At 57.4% G+C, this 22,953-nt stretch overlaps 1 protein-coding gene across 1 annotated transcript in view; it reads left to right on the forward strand.

Annotated features, from left to right (window-relative positions):
* The window catches only part of ZSWIM4 (zinc finger SWIM-type containing 4), a 41,618-nt gene that overhangs the window by 13,395 nt on the left and 5,270 nt on the right, over positions 1-22,953 (forward strand). The window contains exons 3-12 of the mRNA XM_077329805.1: positions 8,335-8,691; positions 9,534-9,682; positions 10,674-10,824; positions 11,983-12,162; positions 13,628-13,942; positions 15,239-15,376; positions 15,587-15,841; positions 16,808-16,943; positions 18,268-18,425; positions 18,811-18,974. Coding sequence (XP_077185920.1) covers positions 8,335-8,691; positions 9,534-9,682; positions 10,674-10,824; positions 11,983-12,162; positions 13,628-13,942; positions 15,239-15,376; positions 15,587-15,841; positions 16,808-16,943; positions 18,268-18,425; positions 18,811-18,974 — 2,003 coding nt within the window. The remainder of the gene's footprint in view (positions 1-8,334; positions 8,692-9,533; positions 9,683-10,673; positions 10,825-11,982; positions 12,163-13,627; positions 13,943-15,238; positions 15,377-15,586; positions 15,842-16,807; positions 16,944-18,267; positions 18,426-18,810; positions 18,975-22,953) is intronic.

A 22,953-nucleotide genomic window follows, 5' to 3' on the forward strand; every position in this document is an offset into this window, starting at 1 on the left:
CCTGGCTTATTGAGTGACCATCCGCCAAGTAGGGCCTAGAGAACTCCTCCCATAATTACGACTTGCAGAATACAGAGGTCAGTTCTCCTGGCCAGAACGACCCCCTCAGAGGGTAGACTAGATGGCACTGCCCCCTGCAGAGGTCTTGCCCGCCATACCAAGGCTGCGCCCCCAAAATCTCCAGGCCTTTCCCAACCCAGAGCAGGCAGCCTGTCTGAAGAACACAGACTTCCTGGCCTGTTTCCCTGCTGTTGCTTCATCTACGCCCAGCTACACAGATGCCTTGCTAGAACGGCTCAAATAAAATAAAGGCTCTTGTCTTTCATCTTTCATCGTTGCTGGCTGGTGGTTTTTCTGGCCGGGCTCTGCGCTCCCAGTCAGCGTGGCAGTGAGCTCATCTCTCCCGCTGCTTCCGGCCCCTGAAACGCCTGGAGAGATCAGCAGGCTTCTTCTGTACGTGATCGGGGGCCCACGGGAGCAGAAGCGATGCCAAAGGACCCTGGCCTGGCTGAGCAGTCGGTCCAGTCCACACTTCTCCCCAGAGACAAGGACTCTGGAACACCGAAGGCTGAGGCTCCATGGCAGAGCCCCTGCTTGGCCTGCAGAAGGCCCCAGGTTCAATCCCCGGCATCTCCAGTGAAAAGGACCAGGCAGAAGGGGATGGGGAAGACCTTGGCCTGAGACCCTGGCTCAGTGGCAGAGCCTCTGCTTGGCAGGCAGAAGGTCCCAGGTTTAATCCCCAGCATCTCCAGTGAAAAGGACCAGGCAGAAGGGGATGGGGAAGACCTTGGCCTGAGACCCTGGCTCAGTGGCAGAGCCTCTGCTTGGCCTGAAGAAGGTCCCAGGTTCAATCCCGGGCATCTCCAGCAAAAAGGACCAGGCAAGAGGGGATGGGAAAGACCTTGGCCTGAGACCCTGGCTCAGTGGCAGAGCCCCTGCTTGGCCTGCAGAAGGCCCCAGGTTCAATCCCCGGCATCTCCAGCAAAAAGGACCAGGCAGGAGGGGATGGGAAAGACCTTGGCCTGAGACCCTGGCTCAGCGGCAGAGCCCCTGCTTGGCCTGCAGAAGGCCCCAGGTTCAATCCCCAGCATCTCCAGTGAGAAGGACCAGGCAGGAGGGATGGGAGAGACCTTGGCCTGAGACCCTGGCTCAGTGGCAGAGCCTCTGCTTGGCCTGCAGAAGGCCCCAGGTTCAATCCCCAGCATCTCCAGTAAAAAGGACCAGGGAGGAGGGGATGGGGAAGACCTTGGCCTGAGACCCTGGCTCAGTGGCAGAGCCTCTGCTTGGCAGGCAGAAGGTCCCAGGTTCAATCCTCTCCAGTGAAAAGGACCAGGCAGGAGGGGATGGGAAAGACCTTGGCCTGAGACCCTGGCTCAGTGGCAGAGCCTCTGCTTGGCCTGCGGAAGGTTCCAGGTTCAATCCCCGGCATCTCCAGTTAGAAGGACCAGGCAGGAGGGGATGGGAGAGACCTTGGCCTGAGACCCTGGCTCAGTGGCAGAGCCTCTGCTTGGCCTGCGGAAGGTCCCAGTTTCAATCCCCGGCATCTCCAGTTAAAAGCACCAGGCAGGAGGGGATGGGAAAGACCTTGGCCTGAGACCCTGGCTCAGTGGCAGAGCCTCTGCTTGGCAGGCAGAAGGTCCCAGGTTCAATCCCCGGCATCTCCAGTTAAAAACACCAGGCAGGAGGGGATGGGAAAGACCTTGGCCTGAGACCCTGGCTCAGTGGCAGAGCCTCTGCTTGGCCTGCGGAAGGTCCCAGGTTCAATCCCCAGTGGCATCTCCAGTTTCAGTCTCCTGATTCTTGGCTGCAGAATCCCTTCGGGTTGGTGCTGGAGCCAAGGATTGGGCAACCTCGTCCCTCCTGTTGCTGTGTCACACTGCTGGGTCATATCTTGCCTCCCGTGTCCTGCTCTGCCACATGACTGTGCCTTTACTCAGAGTACGGCAAAATACTAGTTTCTCGAGCTGTACGAAATAATGGTGACTTTGCAAATGACCAGGTCCGAATTCCCGGGGCGTTGGTTCTGATTTGTCATGTTTCTCTCCACACACCCCTTTTAAAGACAAAACTTGCCATCTTTTCTGAAATTGAGGTGCGACTAAACGAAGGCCAGCGTTGGGGTCCTGAGTGCGAGTGCTGCTCCGGGGCTGCCTTAGGGAGAGACAAGCTTGGCACCTGTGGAAGGGAATTCATTCATACCTTTTTTAGTTTTATTCATAGAATCACTGAGTCGGAAGGGACACCCAGGATCATCTAGTCCAGCCCCTTGTACAATGCATGGCGTCATGACTGTTTTCAGTTAATGAAGACCAGTGCCTTGGACTCCCTGGGGTCTGGGTTTAACCACATCCGATCCTGGTTGAGAAACCCGTGTAGATTTAGGGAGGAAACCCGGGGAAGAACGGGACTTCAGTGGGGTATAATCCCCTAGAGTCCCTCCCTCCAAAGCAGGCCTTTCTCTACCTCCGTTGGTGAAATTCTTGTTTTACGCCTCTGTTCCTTCATCGGAATTCCATTGACACAGAAGGCAGGTGGCTGGCAGGAGAGCATTTGCGCTTCCATGCTCCCTATGCAAAAAACATCTCCACCTGTCAACTGTCTAGAGGCAGGTTTGGTGTCTGCATGACAACGAGGCCTCTGGTTACCTGGAGACTGAAAAACGGGCGTTCAGCCAACAGACTACCTCCCACGTGATTCTTATTTAAGGGGTGGGTTTCTCAAACCCCTGGGAACACTGGGGTCATTTAGACTTGAGGAGTTCATGGGTTTTCCTAGAGTGTCTAAATTGATTTGACTTCCATGCCAGGGGCGGGGGGGAGAGGGGTTCAGGGGAACCCAGAGATCACATAGACCAGCCTTCCTCAGCTTTTTATGCCCTTGAGAACCCCCTGAAACTTTCCTCAGGCTTTGAGAAAGCCCGGAAGTGTTGTGATCGTGCAGAATATGGGTGGGAAGCAGAGCTGTGGACACGCCCAGCTGGGGCCCCGCCCCTTCCCACCCCCTCCAGGCCCATCACTGGCCATTTTGGGGGGTGGGCAAGTCATCATGGCCGTGTAGGCTCCTATCGCCCTATAAAGGTTTAACAAGTTTAAAGAATATATTCAAAATTGACTCTCACCCATTTGGGAAACCCTTCCGAGACTGTCAAGAAGCCCTGGCTGAAAAGGCCTCATTTAGACCAGGGGTAGTCAACCTGTGGTCCTCCAGATGTCCATGGACTACAGTTCCCAGGAGCCCCTGCCAGCATTCATGGCAGGGGCTGTAGTCCATGGACATCTGGAGGACCACAGGTTGACTACCCCTGATTTAGACAGAAGCCGAAGGGAGGGAACCGAAGGGAGGGAACCTGCCCATCAGCTGCTGCCCCCAATGCGAGATGCAGCGAACGCCAGGTTCTTATCCCCCCCCCCCCAAATTCCGACTGCTGCATTACACATCTGCACACTGCCCATGTTAAGCGGGGAATTCGTATGCGAAAGCCAAGCTCTCCCTCAACCAACTAGCTGCTACCGGTTCTTGCAGAAGGGGCTTCTTCCCAGTGGGCGGAAGGGGGGAGAACTGTTTTGAACGCTTGAAAATGCCTCATACCGGATCGGGCAAAATATCCCTCCAGGTCGGTACTGTCCAGTCAGGGTGCCAGTGGCTCTCCTAGGCCTCAGCTAGAGGTCTTTCATATCATTGGCGGCCGGATAATTTTCTTGACTGGGGATTGAACCTGGGGTCTTCTGCATGCCAGGCGGACGGTCTGCCTCTGAGCCCCAGCCCCTCTCCCTGTGATGTTTCGGCCTGAACACGCACAGAGGTGCCTTCTACCGAACCAGGCGCTTGCTCTGTCAGGGTCGCTTCTGCCTGCAAATCTCCCAGGGAACCTTTTCCAGCCTCTTGACCATGGAGGAGCCCCTGAAATAATGATTCAGGGTTCAAGGAGCCCCGGATGTTATGTCAGGTGGCCACGCCTCCCGGCCACGCCCCCAGAAGTGACATCACCACTCGTGTAAACAGGCAGGCCAAGGTCTTTCCCCTCCCCTCCTGCCTGGTCCTGTAGATGCCGGGGATTGAACCTGGGACCTGCTTCACACCAAGCTGAGGTTCTGCCCCTGAGCCAGGGTCTCAGGCCAAGGTCTTTCCCATCCCCTCCTGCCTGGTCCTTCTAACTGGAGATGCCGGGGATTGAACCTGGGACCTTCTGCCTGCCAAGCAGAGGCTCTGCCACTGAGCCAGGGTCTCAGGCCAAGGTCTTTCCCATCCCCTCCTGCCTGGTCCTTCTAACTGGAGATGCTGGGGATTGAACCTGGGACCTTCTGCCTGCCAAGCAGAGGCTCTGCCACTGAGCCAGGGTCTCAGGCCAAGGTCTTTCCCATCCTCTCCTGCCTGGTCCTTCTAACTGGAGATGCTGCTGGGGATTGAACCTGGGACCTCCTGCCTGCCAAGCAGAGGCTCTGCCACTGAGCCAGGGTCTCAGGCCAAGGTCTTTCCCATCCCCTCCTGCCTGGTCCTTCTAACTGGAGATGCTGGGGATTGAACCTGGGACCTTCTGCCTGCCAAGCAGAGGCTCTGCCACTGAGCCAGGGTCTCAGGCCAAGGTCTTTCCCATCCCCTCCTGCCTGGTCCTTCTAACTGGAGATGCTGGGGATTGAACCTGGGACCTTCTGCTTGCCAAGCAGAGGCTCTGCCACTGAGCCAGGGTCTCAGGCCAAGGTCTTTCCCATCCCCTCCTGCCTGGTCCTTCTAACTGGAGATGCCGGGGATTGAACCAGGGACCTTCTGCCTGCCAAGCAGAGGCTCTGCCACTGAGCCAGGGTCTCAGGCCAAGGTCTTTACCATCCCCTCCTGCCTGGTCCTTCTAACTGGAGATGCCGGGGATTGAACCTGGGACCTTCTGCCTGCCAAGCAGAGGCTCTGCCACTGAGCCAGGGTCTCAGGCCAAGGTCTTTCCCATCCCCTCCTGCCTGGTCCTTCTAACTGGAGATGCTGGGGATTGAACCTGGGACCTTCTGCCTGCCAAGCAGAGGCTCTGCCACTGAGCCAGGGTCTCAGGCCAAGGTCTTTCCCATCCTCTCCTGCCTGGTCCTTCTAACTGGAGATGCTGCTGGGGATTGAACCTGGGACCTCCTGCCTGCCAAGCAGAGGCTCTGCCACTGAGCCAGGGTCTCAGGCCAAGGTTCCCATCCCCTCCTGCCTGGTCCTTCTAACTGGAGATGCCGGGGATTGAACCTGGGACCTCCTGCCTGCCAAGGACCTCCTGCCTGCCGGGGATTGAACCTGGGACCTTCTGCCTGCTAAGCAGAGGCTCTGCCACTGAGCCAGGGCCCCTTAAAGAGGCAGGTTCCTTCTTTTTAGCTACCGGGGAAGCATTTCAAAATGGCATTTTCCTGGCTACTCTGCCATTTGATCCTGCGGCCTTTGTGGATCCAGCCTGAGACGAGGTTTTAAGTTATGAGCTGAACAAAAAGCGTCAGGTTTACAAATCCAGATCAAGGAAAGGAACCTCCCTAGAAGATGTGGGCAGGTTCGTAGAAAAGACACCCCTAATTTGTCCCTCGTGCGTGCACAGGCAGGTCACGGTGGATCCCTCATCTTCACAGAGATTTGCTCAGGGCCTCTTAGTTGGGAGGTTCTCCTCCTCGTAGCTGTGACATCACACGCCTTTCGGAAACCTTTCTCCTCCCTGCAATTACGATCGGGGGCTGTGCTTTCCAGGTGAGCCTCGTTCAAACAAAACTGGCCGCGTATCCACCTAGGCCTTACGCCAGTCGCATGGCCCCGCCCGGCCGAGCCGAGGATTGCGTTTGTGTCACCCTGTCCCGCTGACGTCCCCCGGAGCGAGACCTGCCCACGCCTTTCCTTTCCTCCCCTCTCCTTCCCAGCCGATGAGTCCTCTGCTAAGAGCACAAAACGGTGACTTTGCATTAACAAGCCTCTCCGGGAAGTCGGCTGGTTTGTTTTTCGGGCCCTCTGACGTACAATGCCGAGGGAGATCCCTTTTCTGGCTTCTTAGCACCTGTGAATCAGGGCCTCTGCAGCCAATGTGCCCTGGGCGACCTCTGCTGCTTGCCCTTCCACCTGGGAGAAAGGCCAGGACACCCACTGGAGAATTGGGACTGACCTGGGGGCTCTTCCATCCCCCGTGCTCTGGCGCACACCTGGATAGATGGGGCAGGCGCCTGTATCTGTTCCCCCTCAAACAGCCTTAGGGGGTGGGCCTTAGGAAGCAGCCCCTCGGTCCATCAAAGTCAGTACTCTGTAGTTGGGCCGGCTACGGCTCTCCACGGTCATCAGAGGATCTGGTCCTTTTGCCTGGGGCGTTGAACCCGGGCCCTTCTGCGTGCCACCACTAAACCTTAGAACTTGTAATTGCGTTGAAAGTGCCCCCTGGACTGGAGCAGAGACGACAGAAGGAAAAGCGGCAGTCCCTTCCCTCCTGGAGCCGCATGCTTGAATTTGCAACTTCCTGCCTGGGCAGGGTCAGAAATCGGATGACTTAGCAGGACGGCGTGTTCGCTCTCCTGCCCAGCGGTGAGGCACAGGGCCGTGGCCGGCCGCTGTGGGGCTCGCATTTCCCTCTGGAAGTTCCTCCTTCTATTTATAGCGGCTGCCGCACACGTCGTTGGCAGCTTCCCCGGCCCGAGAGGTAAGAGCAGGTCGCCGGGCGTGGACTATCGGCGGCGGGTGACTCAGCCCCTGGTCCGCATCGCCCGGTTGGCAGCCCAGGCAGGGCATCCCTCCTTTGTCGTCGGCCGTGACGTACCCGGGGAGGGGTGCGGCTGCGGGCCCGACCGGTTTGGCCAGGACGCCCACGTTCGCCACGTGCAGCTCGCCCGCTTTGTGGATGCAGCCCTCCACGGAAGCGTCGGGGGAACTCTGTGCTCCTTCGTGGCCACCTGTTTGCCCGCAGGCCCCTCCCTCCGGCGCCAGGAACGTGAAGCCTGTGTTGTGTCTGAGGGCAGGGCCAGAAGCCTCGGCTACACCTCCCAACGTGGGGGCGTGGGGACAGTTTCGCTGGCTGCCAGTGGACACGTGAGCACTTGGCCCACAGGAAAAGGGACAGTTTTCGACCTGTGTCCTACATGCGGATGGAACAGGTTGGCTGGGCAGGCCTGGTTCTGCTTCAGCCAGGCAGGGGTGTGTGTGTGTGTGTTTGTGTGTGTGTGAGAGAGAGAGGGTACAAGACCGAGCTATTCCGCCAGGCATTTAATTGAGGCTGGGGGGTGCCCGGAGTTCGGATCTGAGGGTCCTGCCCTATGTAAAGTGCCAAGTATTAGATCCGAGGCCAGGAAGACTGACCACCTGTACATACCATCTTGGGCCATGTTTGTGGCTGGATGCAGGAATAGTGAAGTTATTGAGGGCATTTTTGGATTTTATACCGCCATCTTGTTGTTTTGAATTGTTCACAGAAGGGTTGACGGGGATTGCTGATTTTATTGGTTTATGGTTTTATTATGGGTCTACCAATAAAACAATACGGGAATTGTTCAGGTTATTCCACATCAGTTCTTGTCGTTGTTGTTGCTGTTGTTGTTGTTAGTTGCAAAGTCGTGTCCGACCCATCGCGACCCCATGGACAATGATCCTCCAGGCCTTCCTGTCCTCTACCATTCCCCAGAGTCCATTTAAGTTTGCACCGACTGCTTCAGTGACTCCATCCAGCCACCTCATTCTCTGTCGTCCCCTTCTTCTTTTGCCCTCGATCGCTCCCAGCATGAGGCTCTTCTCCAGGGAGTCCTTCCTTCTCATGAGGTGGCCAAAGTATTTGAGTTTCATCTTCAGGATCTGGCCTTCTAAGGAGCAGTCCGGGCTGATCTCCTCTAGGACTGACCGGTTTGTTCGCCTTGCAGTCCAAGGGACTCGCAAGAGTCTTCTCCAGCACCAGAGTTCGAAAGCCTCAATTCTTTGATGCTCGGCCTTCCTTATGGTCCAACTTTTACAGCCATACATTGCAACTGGGAAGACTAGACGCACTTGACTAGAAGCACTTTTGTTGGCAGGGTGATGTCTCTGCTTTTTACCAGCTACTGCGGTGGAGGTTATTTTGGACCTCGACCATAAGTCCGGCAGAAGAGCCCTGTGAAGCTAATTTAGGTCTGGCAGGGCCTTGATCTCTCCCGGGAGTTCAGTCCACTTGGCTGGGGCCAAGGCCGTTTCAATCAAGGCCCACGTCGCCTCTTTCGGGCCGGGGACCCTGAGCCGGTGGTGTTGTAACAATCTCAGCGCTCTTGGGGGGGTTCTAAGGGACAAGGCTGTCCCACGGGTCTGCTGGGTCCCCAAGCGTCTCAAGGGCAGCCGTTTTGCCCCAGGCTCACCGTCTCTCTCCCCTCCCTCCGCCCCCCGCAGGTTTCCACCTGAGCGGCATCGTGACAGAGCCGCCGGGCCCCGCCGAGGCCGAGCACAGCTACCACGTCTCCATCAGCTTCGACCGCTGCAAGATCACGTCGGTGAGCTGCGCCTGCGACAACCGGGACATCTTCTACTGCGCCCACGTGGTGGCGCTCTCCCTGCACCGCATCCGCCACGCCCGCCAGGTGGAGCTGCGCCTGCCCATCTCGGAGACCTTGTCCCAGATGAACCGGGACCAGCTGCAGAAGTTCGTGCAGTACCTGATCAGCGCCCACCACACGGAGGTGCTGCCGACGGCCCAGCGGCTGGCCGACGAGATCCTGCTGCTCGGATCCGAGATCAACCGCGTGCACGGTACGGCCCCCTCGGGGGCACCGGCGGGAGGGCAGGGGGCAGCTGCAGAGGGGGCTCGGCCTGTGGGTGTCCTTTGCACACCCTGCTTCTCCCTTTCCCGCAGAGGGATTGAGGGGGGACCCAGAGAGAGACGAAAGCTGGAGGAACGGCTCTCGGGGTTACAAACGGAGCTTGTTTGTTTGTTTATAATTTAATTGAATGTCTTGGCGGCACCCTCCCCACAGAGGGGGCTCGAGGCAGTTTACAGCCGTAATGTAAACATTTCAAACTGTAACTCAGCAAAATATAGTAAAACAAAGCAATTTTAATTTATAAATTGTATTTATAAGTGCTCTGACTTGGGCTGCCAGAACCTTCCTGGCAATTTTACAGCTTATTTGGTGGCAGAATCAGAATCAGAATACCTTTATTGGTGGCAGTTGGAGGGGAAGGAGCCTATAATAGGGGAAGAAGGGAGGCGTAGTATATTTCGGGCCCGCCCTGGCCTCGGCCATACGCCTGGTAGAAGAGCGCCATTTTACAAGCCCTGGAGAACCTTGAGAGCTCAGCCATGTTGGTCTGAAGCAGGGGTGGTCAAACTGCGGCCCTCCAGAGGTCCATGGACTACAATTCCCATGAGCCCCTGCCAGCGTTTGCTGGCAGGGGCTCATGGGAATTGTAGTCCATGGACATCTGGAGGGCCGCAGTTTGACTAACCCTGGTCTAAAGAATCTGGCTCAGCTGCGATATGCTTCCTTGTATTTTCTGGACAAGCGGGTAATTTTAGAGGCCTCTTCAGTTCCCACCGGGGCCTGCATCGGCTCCCGGCCTCGATGACTGACGCTTTGGTTGTCCTGGTCCAGGTGCTCCAGACCCTACAGCCGGGGCCGGCATCGAGGATGCGAACTGCTGGCATTTGGACGAGGAGCAGATCCAAGAGCAAGTGAAGCAGCTTCTCTCCAACGGCGGCTACTACGGGGCAAGCAAGCAGCTGCAGTCCATGTTCAACAAGGTAAAAAGACTCGCTCCTTTTGGGGTTCTGGTCAGAAGAGCCCTGCTGGGACAGATCAGAGGTCCACCCACCCCTGCATCTTGTCTCCCCCAGGGGCCAGCCAGTTCCTCTGCAGGGCCAGCCACAGGGCAGGGAGGCCGAGGCCTTCCTAAGAACCTCAGAAGAGCCCTGCTGGGTCAGACCAGGGAGGGTCCATCTAGTCCAGCCCCCCGTCTTCTCACACAGTGACCAACCAGTTCGTCTGGAGGGCCAGCAACAGCATAGAGGCCAAGGCCTTCCCCTGATGTTGTCTCCTGGTGCTGGGATCCAGAAACTTAGTGCCTCTGGCTGTGGACGTTCCCTTTGGTCCCTGTGCTTAGCAGCCCCTGACTGATCTCTCCTCCAAGGATCTGTCTAACTCCTGTTTCAAGCCACCTCTGCTTGTGGCCATCCTGACCTCCACTCAAATTCTGGGTGTAAATGCTAAACCTTGTTGCCCATAAATTTGCCTCAAGCCTCAAACTTTATTCTATCACTTCAGACTAGGGGTGGTCAAACTGCGGCCCTCCAGATGTCCATGGACTGCAATTCCCATGAGCCCCTGCCAGCGAATGCTGGCAGGGGCTCATGGGAATTGTAGTCCACGGACATCTGGAGGGCCGCAGTTTGACCACCCCTGCTTCAGACCAACGTGGCTGACCACCTGGATCTGTCCACTGGAACTGCATGCCACATACATGTCCCTTCATTAAGTAAAGAAATGTCTCCCTTTGTCCATCCCGAACCTCCCGGCCCTCAGCATCTTCAAACGCCTTCAAATGCTAGTATTTTGGGAGAGGAAGAAAAGGTTCTCTTTGTCCCTCCTCTCCACCCTGTGCATCATTTTAGGCAGAGTGAGGGGGGGGTGTCCTTGGGTGGTGGTGGGGGGTCTTCTCAGTGACTTGTGAGTCGACAGCTTTGGGGGGAGAAGACCTCGGCCCTCTCCACCCCTGACTTGCCCTCCTCCCCCCAGGTGCGGGAGATGCTCCGGATGCGGGACTCCAACGGGGCCCGAATGCTCATCCTGATGACGGAGCAGTTCCTGCAGGACCCACGCCTGGCCCTGTGGAGGCAGCAAGGGGCCGGCATGACGGACAAGTGCCGGCAGCTCTGGGACGAGCTCGGTGGGTATTCTCCTCCAAGCAAGCCTGCGGCTGTGGCATGCTCAGGCGGAATTCAGCCTCCCCGCTTTGAAAACAGCAATTTCCTGCCCTCCAGATTTCGAAGCCTGAGCAACTGTGGGCAAGCAGCACTGGCCTTCCAGAGCCCAGGGCGGGAATTTGGCGGTGGAAAGGACTGTAGAGTCGTAGCTGGCTCACAGCAACCTTGCAAGGTTTTCCGTGCAAGAGAAGTTCAGAGGTGGCTGGCCCTTGCCTGCCTCTGCGTAGCCACCTGGCCTTCCTTGGGGGTCTCCCTTCCAACCGGGGCTGTCCCTGCTTAGCTCCTGGCATCTGCGAAAATCAGGCTATCCCGGGCCCTCCAGGCCAGAGCAGAGCTCAATCTGGTGGTGGGTTTGCTTGCCTCTGCGTGGCCACCCCAACTGCTCTTTCGCGGCCTCTCCTCCAAGGTCTGACCAGGGCCGGCCCTGCTCTGTTATCAAGACCTGTCAAGGTCAGGCCAGCCAGGTCAGGGCAATTAGCAGCCGTTCAGAAATGCACCACCCATGTCCTGTGGGAGAATTTCCGAGGAAGGCCTACTCTAGGTCTTGTTCCCCTGTGATCATTCTTTTTTTTTTTTTAATTTTTTAAAAAAATTTGTATTAGTAATTTTATTAATAATACATTTCCATAATAACATAAATCTTGTAGTCTTCCAATATAACATGGTTAAACTTCCGGTAACACTTTATACAACATATTGTATAATTTTTGTACACTGAGACAAATGCAAACAAACAAATTCTGAACCTCCTATTTAAATCTCAGCTGAGGATTGCCACTCCAAATTTATATATGTTTTCCCCATATAATTCCAAAATGGTCTCCGTTGATTTTTATACTTTTCTAGGTCTGTGTCCTTAAACAATGCTGTGAGCATTCTAGCCATTTTTGAAAAACCCAGTAATTTCATTTTCCAATCCGTGTGATCACTCTTGATGGGTCGTAAAACCCCAGACCTACGTACCACCGACCACCCATCTCAGATATTCGAAGGCTGATCCGTATTTTACGCCCCTCCACGCATCCGGGAAGCCCCTCTCCGGCCTGTCAAAGGGTCTTGGGTCAGGGTGTCTCCGTGCGCTTCCGGTGCAGGGCGTGCCTGATTTCTGCTTTGTGCCGCAGGGGCCCTGTGGGTGTGCGTGGTCCTGAGCCCCCACTGCAAGCGGGAGGAGCGGGCCCTCTGGCTGCAGCTGCTCAAGAAGTGGAACAAGCTGGACGTCTGTCCGCTGGAGGAGGGCAACTATTCCTGCGACAGCACCGGGACCGGCACCGCCTTGCAACCCAACCCGAACCGCAGCCCAGGTAGGGGAGAGGGACGCCGGGTTCCGGCCGCCCTTCCACCAGGAAAGGGTCTTGGCTTTGCCTGCCGTTTCTTGACTTTAATCACGCAGAGCCCGGTTCCCCAAAAGGGAGCCCGCGGGTGCCATGACACCCACCAGGACTTTCCTTGGTGCCCAACAAGCTTCTAAGAGCCAGTTTGGTGTAGTGGTTAGGAGTGCGGACTTCTAATCTGGCATGCCAGGTTCGATTCTGCACTTCCCCACATGCAGCCAGCTGGGTGACCTTGGGCTTGTCACAGCCCTTATAAAGCTGTTCTGACCGAGCAGGAATCTCAGGGCTCTCTCAGCCTCACCCACCTCACAGGGTGTCTGTTGTGGGGAGAGGAATGGGAAGGCGACTGTAAGCCGCTTTGAGCCTCCTTCTGGTAGAGAAAAGTGGCATAGAAGAACCAACTCTTCTTCTTCTCTTCTTCTATTTGGGGGTGGTTTCGGAGGGCATTATTTGTAAGGCCGGTTCTGTCCGAGACCACCAGGACAGGCCTTACAAATAGCCCTTCCACACGTGCTAAATTTTGCCCTTTCTTTTACTTCAGTGACGGTTTCACACAGTATTGAAAGTGGATTGGCAGAGTGTTATTTGATGTGTGTGGAAGGGCCCCAGGTCGTCAGATCATTGGAGAAAGAAAGAGTAATTTCCTGGCTTTTAGTTCTGTTGACTTACTCAGAACGCCTATAGCAGGGGTAGTCAAACTGCGGCCCTCCAGATGTCCATGGACTACAATTCCCAGGAGCCCCTGCCAGCATTTGCTGGCAGGGGCTCCTGGGAATTGTAGTCCATGGACATCTGGAGGGCCGCAGTTTGACTGCCCCTGGCCTATAAGCTTCCTTTCTTCCTCAGGGAACCTGAGGCAGCTCCCGACACAGAAACTCCTTTTTAAAACGTAAAGCCCCCCGATTTACAATCACAGCTCAAGAGCGCTGCTTAACCAAACTCAGTCCTAAATAGACGTGGCTTCAGCCGCCTCCTGAGGAGCAGTACTGGGGGGGGGAGGGCAGGGGCTCCTCCCTGGGGAGGCAGCTCCATCGCATGACTGTGGATCTCCCTCCTTGTAGTGCTCATTATGCCAGGAAAGGCTTCTGTTTATGACTGTTCTTATGACTGTGGGACATTGGGTTTTATGTTCTTGCTGTTTTAAATGGGATTTTACGGCATATTGTTTCATTATTTTATTCTGTAAGCCGCCTCGGGGCGACATTGTCATAAAAGGCGGGGCATAAATGTAAAAATAAATAAATTGGTTGTGGGGCTGCCCCCGAAAAGCCCCCCCCCCCTTCGTGACCACTGTAGGAGGGCCTCTCCCCGTGACCTTAATCCCCAGGGACAAAGAGCTGTGAACTTTTCAGCTGTTCTTTGTGAGCCACAAAGACTCAGATCCGTAAGCCGAGGAAGACTCAGTCCGTGCGCTGCTCCGTTTTGTCCCCGGCAGCGAGCGTCCGGCAGACGGTCTTCAGCCGGGCCATCAAGGCCGCGGAGCTGTGCTGGGGGGACGGCCACCTGCAGAAGATCCTCAGCAGCGACTGCTACGGGCTGTCCCTGAAGAGCGGAAGCGACAAGCTGGGCTTCGACCCCCAGGGCCACCCGCTGTGGCTGGGCGACGCCTTCCCCATGGCCTGCGCCCGCGTGGACGCCCTGCGCTCCCACGGCTACCCCCGCGAGGCCTTGCGCCTGGCCGTGGCCGTCGTCAACGCCATGCGCCTGCAGCGGCGCCATCAGCTGGAGAGCTACAAGCAGCAGAAGAAAGGTAAAGGGCCCGAGGGGAGGAAGGTGGGCTTCTGGGCCCCCAGGCTCAACTCTGCTAGAGTGGCGCTGGAGCTACAGTCGCCAACCTCCAGGTGGTCACTGGGGATCTCCTGGGATCACAACTCATCTCTGGGAGATTGGGATAGATTCCCCTGGAGACAATGGCTGCTTCGGTGTTGGTAGAATTTAAGAAGGGGAAGAGTTAGTTTTTATACCCCACTTTTCACTGCACGGAGGAGTCTTGGAGCAGCTTAAAATCACCTTTCTTTCATCTCCCCACAACAGCCACCCTGCAACGTAGGTTGAGGCTGAGGGAGTCCTGCCAGGGCTGCTCTGGGAGAACAGCTTCTAACAGGGCTGTGACTATCTCATGGTCACCCAGCGGGCTGCATGCAGAGGCGTGTGGAATTAAACCTGGCTTGCCAGATTAGACGCTGCTGCTCTTAGCCACTGCCCCGAGCTGGCTCTTAAATATGCAAGAGGGTGGAGCACCAAGCCACTTAAAAGAATAGGAGGGTTTTATTAGGGGGGAGAAACAACTTAGTTTATAAATCTGATTAATAATAGTAATAAAGAAAGAAGGGGGAGGGAGTCCTCACTACCTGTCTAGCTGTTCTGTTGTGTTCATTCTTTCTGTTCTGGAGGTAAGCAGGGAGGAAGTGCGTTCAGGGGAGCAGGAAGTCATCAAATCAGCCAATCAGGGCACGGGAGGAGATTGTTTGAAGAAAAAAAAAACAGCAAGTTCCGAAGCGAAATATGCAAATCACACATCTCTGGTGCCCCTTTTGGGATATTCCTCCTGTCCATTTGGTTGCATCATCCCATGTTTGGAAGGTGGACTCTATAGTCCCCCCTCTCCCTGACCCCGCCCTCCTCAGGCTCCACCCACAGAAACTCCAGGTATTTCACAGCTGGCAGGCGTAGCTCAGGGGGAAGCCTGGCCTTTGCATGCCAGCAGCCTTGGCTTCGGTCCAGGGCGTGGCCCCTGTAAGACTCTCGGGTGGCAGGTCTGGGAAGGAGCAAAAGCGGGAGCCCCGTTCGCGGTCTGAGCAGAAAACGCAGAGCTGGGTGGGAGAAGGATCAGACCGGAAGGGCTTCCAAGGATCTCACGGCATCTCTGGGGGTCCCGCCCTGTCCTGAGCGTCCCATATTGAACACGGAAAATCAAGATCCGGCGGAATACCAAGTTATTTTGATATTGTGACTGACGCTGACATGTTTGAATGGGATTGTACGGGCTGTGTTGTTTTACTGTTTTATTCTGGCTGCTGACCGCTCCTTCCTTCCTGCCCCCCAGAGCTGCTCCACAAGGGCACGACCAGCATCACCAACCTGGAGGGCTGGGTGGGACACCCCCTGGACCCCATCGGCTGCCTCTGCCGCACCTTCCTGGAGGCCTGCCGGACGGAGGACGAGGGACTGGCCCTTTGTGCAGGTAACTTCTTTGCGGCTAGAGGTCTGCAGAAAGAACGGGCCTAAGACCCAGGGCTTCTGCACGCCCCAAGAGGCTCACACGATGCCCCCCTCTGAGGGGCCGGCCTGGTGGGGGAGGGGGGGTTGCGGTGGAGGCTCCAGGGCAGGAGGCTGCAGGTCCTCCCCCGACGTTCCTTTAACGCTTCCTCCCCACGCCTGTCCCGCCCCGCAGACTCGGCGGCGGAGCCGAAGAAGGCGCTGTACCTGCACGTCCCGGTGCCCTCCAGCCCCGGCGAGTCGTACTTCATGCTGGCTCTCGAGGTGGCCCTGCTGGGTCTGGGGCAGCAGCGGTCCATGCCGGAGGGGCTGTACGCCCAGGACAAGGTGGTGCGCAGCGAGGAGCACCTCATCGGGACGCTGGAGGAGATGGAGCTGGACGAGCGGCTGGTCCCCGTGCTCCGCAAGCAGGCCGTCCTCCTCCTGGATGGTGAGTGGGCAGGGCTCGTGGGGGGCCACGGAGAAGGGGCTGCTCACTGTTGTGCCTCTGAGGCAGCGGCGGGCTCGTGTGGGGCCGGCAGGGAGGGGCTCTGCTCTTGGGCTGCCAAGGTATGTGTGGAATCAGAGAATCATAGAGTTGGAAGGGGCCATACAGGCCATCTAGTCCAACCCCCTGCTCAACGCAGGATCATAGAATCACAGAATCACAGAATCATAGAGTTGGAAGGGGCCATACAGGCCATCTAGTCCAACCCCCTGCTCAACACAGGATCATAGAATCACAGAATCACAGAATCATAGAGTTGGAAGGGGCCATACAGGCCATCTAGTCCAACCCCCTGCTCAACGCAGGATCATAGAATCACAGAATCACAGAATCATAGAGTTGGAAGGGGCCATACAGGCCATCTAGTCCAACCCCCTGCTCAACGCAGGATCATAGAATCACAGAATCACAGAATCATAGAGTTGGAAGGGGCCATACAGGAAAATTGATGGAAAATGCCAGCAAGTCAAATTGGCCACCCCATTGGGTTTTCAGGGCAAGAGACATCCGGGGGCAGTTGGCCCTTCCCTGCCTCTGCGAAGCAACCCTGGATTCCTGGGTGGTCTCCTGTCCCTGCGCAAAGCAAGGATAATTCTGGTTAGCTCCTGAAACCTGATCAGACTCAGCTCTCCTGGGCCATCCAGGTCAAGGCAAGAGGTGGTCTGCCATGGCCTGCCTCTGCGTAGCAACCTTGGACTGACCCAGCTTAGCTTCTGAGATCTGGCGAGGTCAGGCTAGCCTGGGCCATCCAGGCCGGCCGTACAGGGAGGAAAGGGCGAGTCCGATGGGCTCATCTTCTGCTTCCCCCGCCACTGCCCTCCCTCAGCATTGATCTCTCAGGTGGGGGGCTTTGAACGGGGCCAGAACGTGGGGCCGGCCTTCCATCGACCGCTCTGCTCTCCTTCCCAGGGGGGCCCTTCAGTGGCTTCGGGGAGGTCGTCTTCCGTGAGAGCGTGCCCATGCACACGTTTGCCCGCTACCTCTTCACCGCCCTGCTGCCCTACGACCCCGAGCTGGCCTACCGCCTGGCACTGCGAGCCATGAGGTACGTAAACGCCCCGCCCAGCCCGAGGGGCCGGGATCCAGCCCAGCTGACCTGGCCAGGTGTACACACCTTCCGTTTCTGACCATCCCACCTAACTGGAGAGGGCCCTTTGACCGAACGGTCAGCTCCCCTTTATGAGGTTCTTTGGGGCTCAGGGCAGGAACACTCGGTTTGTGGAAATCCCAAGGAAGTTATATGCAGGGTCTGGGTTTGATTTTGAGCAACAGAAACCGTGTAATAAAAGAAGAGATGGTCCTCATGTTTCTCTGCATGAACTTTATTTCTTGTTTAAGGCATAGAACCAACACAGGTCCGTGTTTTCGTTGCTCCGTGCACTGTTCTCTCCATAATTTTTTGCCGTTGTTGCTTACTAAGGAGATTTTGAGGCCAGGAAATGACACCAGCAAAACCCTGGGCTCCCTGCTGGAGGACACATCCGCCCACAGGGTGTCTGTTGTGGGGAGAGGAAGGGAAGGCGACTGTAAGCCTCTTTGTGACTCCTTCGGGTAGAGAAAAGCAGCATATAACAACCAACTCTTCTTCTTCAGTAATCTCAGGGCTCTCTCAGGCTCCCCTCCCTCACAGAGAGTCTGTTGTGGGGAGAGGAAAGGGAAGGTGACTGGAAGCCGCTTTGAGACTCCTTCGGGTAAAGAAAAGCGGCATATAAGAACCAACTCTTCCTCTTCTTCAGTAATCTCAGGGCTCTCTCAGCCTCACCCACCTCACAGGGTGTCTGTGGTGGGGAGAGGAAGGAAATGTGATAGTCAGCTGCTTGGTGACTCCTTTGGGCAGTCAAAAGCAGATTATAAGAACCATCTCTTCTGCTTCTACTAAATTTCTGTATTGGTTGTTTTAAAACCCTGAGGTGACCTGGGAAAGGTGGGATACAAATAACAAGCTGTGATCAAACTTCTAGCCTTAGCAGGCTGAGCTCCCATCCGTTCGGTCTCGAACACACACAGGCGAGGCCTCTGGATGAGATGCGCAGCTAAAATGAAGCATCTCACACATATCTCAATCCATCATTGACCGGGCTGTCCCAGCCGCTGAGATGCAGCAGGCCATCTCACACCTGGCCTGTAGCAGTGAGCGGAACCGAACTGGGCTTTGCAGATAAGGCTGTCCCCTTGCACAGCCCAGGGTCAAGCACCAGCCAGTAACGGAGATGGAGTTTCCCAGCCTATCCAGATGCCGACTGGCTCTCTTCCTTCCTTCTTGGCTGAAAATCTGCTCTGTCCAGGTGGGATCTGCTAGCTGGGGGGGTTTTCCCCCTTTCCGGACTGAGCCGTGCCGTAACTCCCAGCGCCCTTCTCCGCTCCCGCAGGCTGCCTGTCCTGGAGACGGTGTTGCCCACCAGCGACCTGCTGCACCAGAACCCGCTGGACTCCATGATGGCCAACCGCTTCCCCCGATGGTTCACCCTGGGCCACCTGGAGACGAGGCAGTGCGAGCTGGCCTCGGCCATGTTGACGGCCGCCAAAGGTAGGGGTCGGCAGGTTCCGCAAGCTGGACTCTTGGGAGTTCTGTGCCACAAGGCCCCCCTTCTGGAGGGCGGGGGGGGGGAGGAGGAGGAGGGGAAACAGGCCTGGTCAGATTGGAGTTTGCAGCTCAGGAAAGCCTCACCCCGTCAGGTCTCAGGAGATAAGCAGGGCTGACCCTGGCTAGTCTGCATAGCGACCCCAGTCCTCTTTGGTGGTCTCCCATCCGAGTCCCGACCAGGGGCATCCCTGCTTAGCTTCCTAAATCCGGCAAAATTGGCCTCGCCTGGGCCATCCAGGACAAACAGAGGCAGGAAGCCTGACAGCAACAAGGAGGACACGAGGTCCGCCCACTGCCTGACTCCTTCCTCCCTCCTCCTTCCCTCCAGGCGACCCCAGCTGGCTGCGGATGGTCCTGGGCTCGATCCAGCAGAACATCCACTCTCCCGCCTTGCTCTTCAAGCTGGCCCAGGACGCCTGCAAGACAGCCACGCCCGCCAACTCTCCTCCCGACACCACCCTGCTCAACATTTCCCTGGAGCTTGGCTTACAGGTGAGGAGGACTGGGAGAGGAAAGACCTTGGCCTGAGACCCTGGCTCAGGGGCAGAGCCTCTGCTTGGCAGGCAGAAGATCCCAGGTTCAATCCCTGGCATCTCCAGTTAAAAGGACCAGGCAGGAGGGGATGGGAAAGACCTTGGCCTGAGACCCTGGCTCAGTGGCAGAGCCTCTGCTTGGCAGGCAGAAGGTCCCAGGTTCAATCCCCGGCATCTCCAGTTAGAAGGACCAGGCAGGAGGGGATGGGGAAGACCTTGGCCTGAGACCCTGGCTCAGGGGCAGAGCCTCTGCTTGGCAGGCAGAAGGTCCCAGGTTCAATCCCCGGCATCTCCAGTTGGAAGGACCAGGCAGGAGGGGATGGGAAAGACCTTGGCCTGAGACCCTGACTCAGGGGCAGAGCCTCTGCTTGGCAGGCAGAAGGTCCCAGGTTCAATCCCCAGCATCTCCAGTTGGAAGGACCAGGCAGGAGGGGATGGGAAAGACCTTGGCCTGAGACCCTGGCTCAGGGGCAGAGCCTCTGCTTGGCAGGCAGAAGGTCCCAGGTCCAATCCCCGGCATCTCCAGTTGGAAGGACCAGGCAGGAGGGGATGGGAAAGACCTTGGCCTGAGACCCTGGCTCAGGGGCAGAGCCTCTGCTTGGCAGGCAGAAGGTCCCAGGTTCAATCCCCCACAGCATCTCCAGTTTGAAGGACCAGGAAGGAGAGGATGGGAAAGACCTTGGTCTGAGACCCTGGCTCAGTGGCAGAGCCTCTGCTTGGCAGGCAGGAGGTCCCAGGTTCAATCCCCGGCATCTCCAGTTAAAAGGACCAGGCAGGAGGGGATGGGAAAGACCTTGGCCTGAGACCCTGGCTCAGTGGCAGAGCCTCTGCTTGGCAGGCAGGAGGTCCCAGGTTCAATCCCCGGCATCTGCAGTTAGAAGGACCAGGCAGGAGGGGATGGGAAAGACCTTGGCCTGAGACCCTGGCTCAGCGGCAGAGCCTCTGCTTGGCAGGCAGAAGGTCCCAGGTTCAATCCCCGGCATCTCCAGTTAGAAGGACCAGGCAGGAGGGGATGGGAGAGACCTTGGCCTGAGACCCTGGCTCAGCGGCAGAGCCTCTGCTTGGCAGGCAGAAGGTCCCAGGTTCAATCCCCCACAGCATCTCCAGTTTGAAGGACCAGGAAGGAGAGGATGGGAAAGACCTTGGTCTGAGACCCTGGCTCAGTGGCAGAGCCTCTGCTTGGCAGGCAGGAGGTCCCAGGTTCAATCCCCGGCATCTCCAGTTAAAAGGACCAGGCAGGAGGGGATGGGAAAGACCTTGGCCTGAGACCCTGGCTCAGTGGCAGAGCCTCTGCTTGGCAGGCAGGAGGTCCCAGGTTCAATCCCCGGCATCTGCAGTTAGAAGGACCAGGCAGGAGGGGATGGGAAAGACCTTGGCCTGAGACCCTGGCTCAGCGGCAGAGCCTCTGCTTGGCAGGCAGAAGGTCCCAGGTTCAATCCCCGGCATCTGCAGTTAGAAGGACCAGGCAGGAGGGGATGGGAAAGACCTTGGCCTGAGACCCTGGCTCAGCGGCAGAGCCTCTGCTTGGCAGGCAGAAGGTCCCAGGTTCAATCCCTGGCATCTGCAGTTAGAAGGACCAGGGGAGAGACCTTGGCCTGAGACCCTGGCTCAGTGACAGAGCCTCTGCTTGGCAGGCAGAAGGTCCCAGGTTCAATCCCCGGCATCTCCAGTTAGAAGGACCAGGCAGGAGGGGATGGGAAAGGCCTTGGCCTGAGACCCTGGCTCAGTGGCAGAGCCTCTGCTTGGCAGGCAGGAGGTCCCAGGTTCAATCCCCAGCAGCATCTCCAGTTAGAAGGACCAGGCAGGAGGGGAGGGGAAAGACCTTCACCTCAGACCCTGGCTCAGTGGCAGAGCCTCTGCTTGGCAGGCAGAAGGCCCCAGGTTCAATCCCCGGCATCTCCAGTTAGAAGGACCAGGCAGGAGGGGATGGGAAAGGCCTTGGCCTGAGACCCTGGCTCAGTGACAGAGCCTCTGCTTGGCAGGCAGAAGGTCCCAGGTTCAATCCCCGGCATCTCCAGTTAGAAGGACCAGGCAGGAGGGGATGGGAAAGGCCTTGGCCTGAGACCCTGGCTCAGTGGCAGAGCCTCTGCTTGGCAGGCAGGAGGTCCCAGGTTCAATCCCCAGCAGCATCTCCAGTTAGAAGGACCAGGCAGGAGGGGAGGGGAAAGACCTTCACCTCAGACCCTGGCTCAGTGGCAGAGCCTCTGCTTGGCAGGCAGAAGGCCCCAGGTTCAATCCCCGGCATCTCCAGTTAGAAGGACCAGGCAGGAGGGGATGGGGAAGACCTTGGCCTGAGACCCTGGCTCAGTGGCAGAGCCTCTGCTTGGCAGGCAGGAGGTCCCAGGTTCAATCCCTGGCATCTCCAGTTAGAAGGACCAGGCAGGAGGGGATGGGAAAGACCTTGGCCTGAGACCCTGGCTCAGTGGCAGAGCCTCTGCTTGGCAGGCAGGAGGTCCCAGGTTCAATCCCTGGCATCTCCAGTTAGAAGGACCAGGCAGGAGGGGATGGGAAAGACCTTGGCCTGAGACCCTGGCTCAGTGGCAGAGCCTCTGCTTGGCAGGCAGGAGGTCCCAGGTTCAATCCCTGGCATCTCCAGTTAGAAGGACCAGGCAGGAGGGGATGGGAAAGACCTTGGCCTGAGACCCTGGCTCAGTGGCAGAGCCTCTGCTTGGCAGGCAGAAGGTCCCAGGTTCAATCCCCGGCATCTCCAGTGAAAAGGACCAGGCAGGAGGGGATGGGAAAGACCTTGGCCTGAGACCCTGGCTCAGTGACAGAGCCTCTGCTTGGCAGGCAGAAGGTCCCAGGTTCAATCCCCGGCATCTCCAGTGAAAAGGACCAGGCAGGAGGGGAGGGGAAAGACCTTGACCTGAGACCCTGGCTCAGTGGCAGAGCCTCTGCTTGGCAGGCAGAAGGTCCCAGGTTCAATCCCCGGCATCTCCAGTTAGAAGGACCAGGCAGGAGGGGATGGGAAAGACCTTGGCCTGAGACCCTGGCTCAGTGGCAGAGCCTCTGCTTGGCAGGCAGAAGGTCCCAGGTTCAATCCCCGGCATCTCCAGTGAAATGGACCAGGCAGGAGGGGATGGGAAAGACCTTGGCCTGAGACCCTGGCTCAGTGACAGAGCCTCTGCTTGGCAGGCAGAAGGTCCCAGGTTCAATCCCCGGCATCTCCATTGAAAAGGACCAGGCAGGAGGGGATGGGAAAGACCTTGGCCTGAGACCCTGGCTCAGTGGCAGAGCCTCTGCTTGGCAGGCAGAAGGTCCCAGGTTCAATCCCCGGCATCTCCAGTGAAAAGGACCAGGCAGGAGGGGATGGGAAAGACCTTGGCCTGAGACCCTGGCTCAGTGGCAGAGCCTCTGCTTGGCAGGCAGAAGGTCCCAGGTTCAATCCCCGGCATCTCCAGTGAAAAGGACCAGGCAGGAGGGGAGGGGAAAGACCTTGACCTGAGACCCTGGCTCAGTGGCAGAGCCTCTGCTTGGCAGGCAGAAGGTCCCAGGTTCAATCCCCGGCATCTCCAGTTAGAAGGACCAGGCAGGAGGGGATGGGAAAGACCTTGGCCTGAGACCCTGGCTCAGTGGCAGAGCCTCTGCTTGGCAGGCAGAAGGTCCCAGGTTCAATCCCCGGCATCTCCAGTGAAAAGGACCAGGCAGGAGGGGATGGGAAAGACCTTGGCCTGAGACCCTGGCTCAGGGGCAGAGCCTCTGCTTGGCAGGCAGGAGGTCCCAGGTTCAATCCCTGGCATCTGCAGTTAGAAGGACCAGGCAGGAGGGGATGGGAAAGACCTTGGCCTGAGACCCTGGCTCAGGGGCAGAGCCTCTGCTTGGCAGGCAGGAGGTCCCAGGTTCAATCCCTGGCATCTGCAGTTAGAAGGACCAGGCAGGAGGGGATGGGAAAGACCTTGGCCTGAGACCCTGGCTCAGTGGCAGAGCCTCTGCTTGGC

The sequence above is a fragment of the Paroedura picta genome, chromosome 3, assembly GCF_049243985.1.
Source record: "Paroedura picta isolate Pp20150507F chromosome 3, Ppicta_v3.0, whole genome shotgun sequence".
Taxonomy (NCBI): Eukaryota; Metazoa; Chordata; class Lepidosauria; order Squamata; family Gekkonidae; genus Paroedura; species Paroedura picta.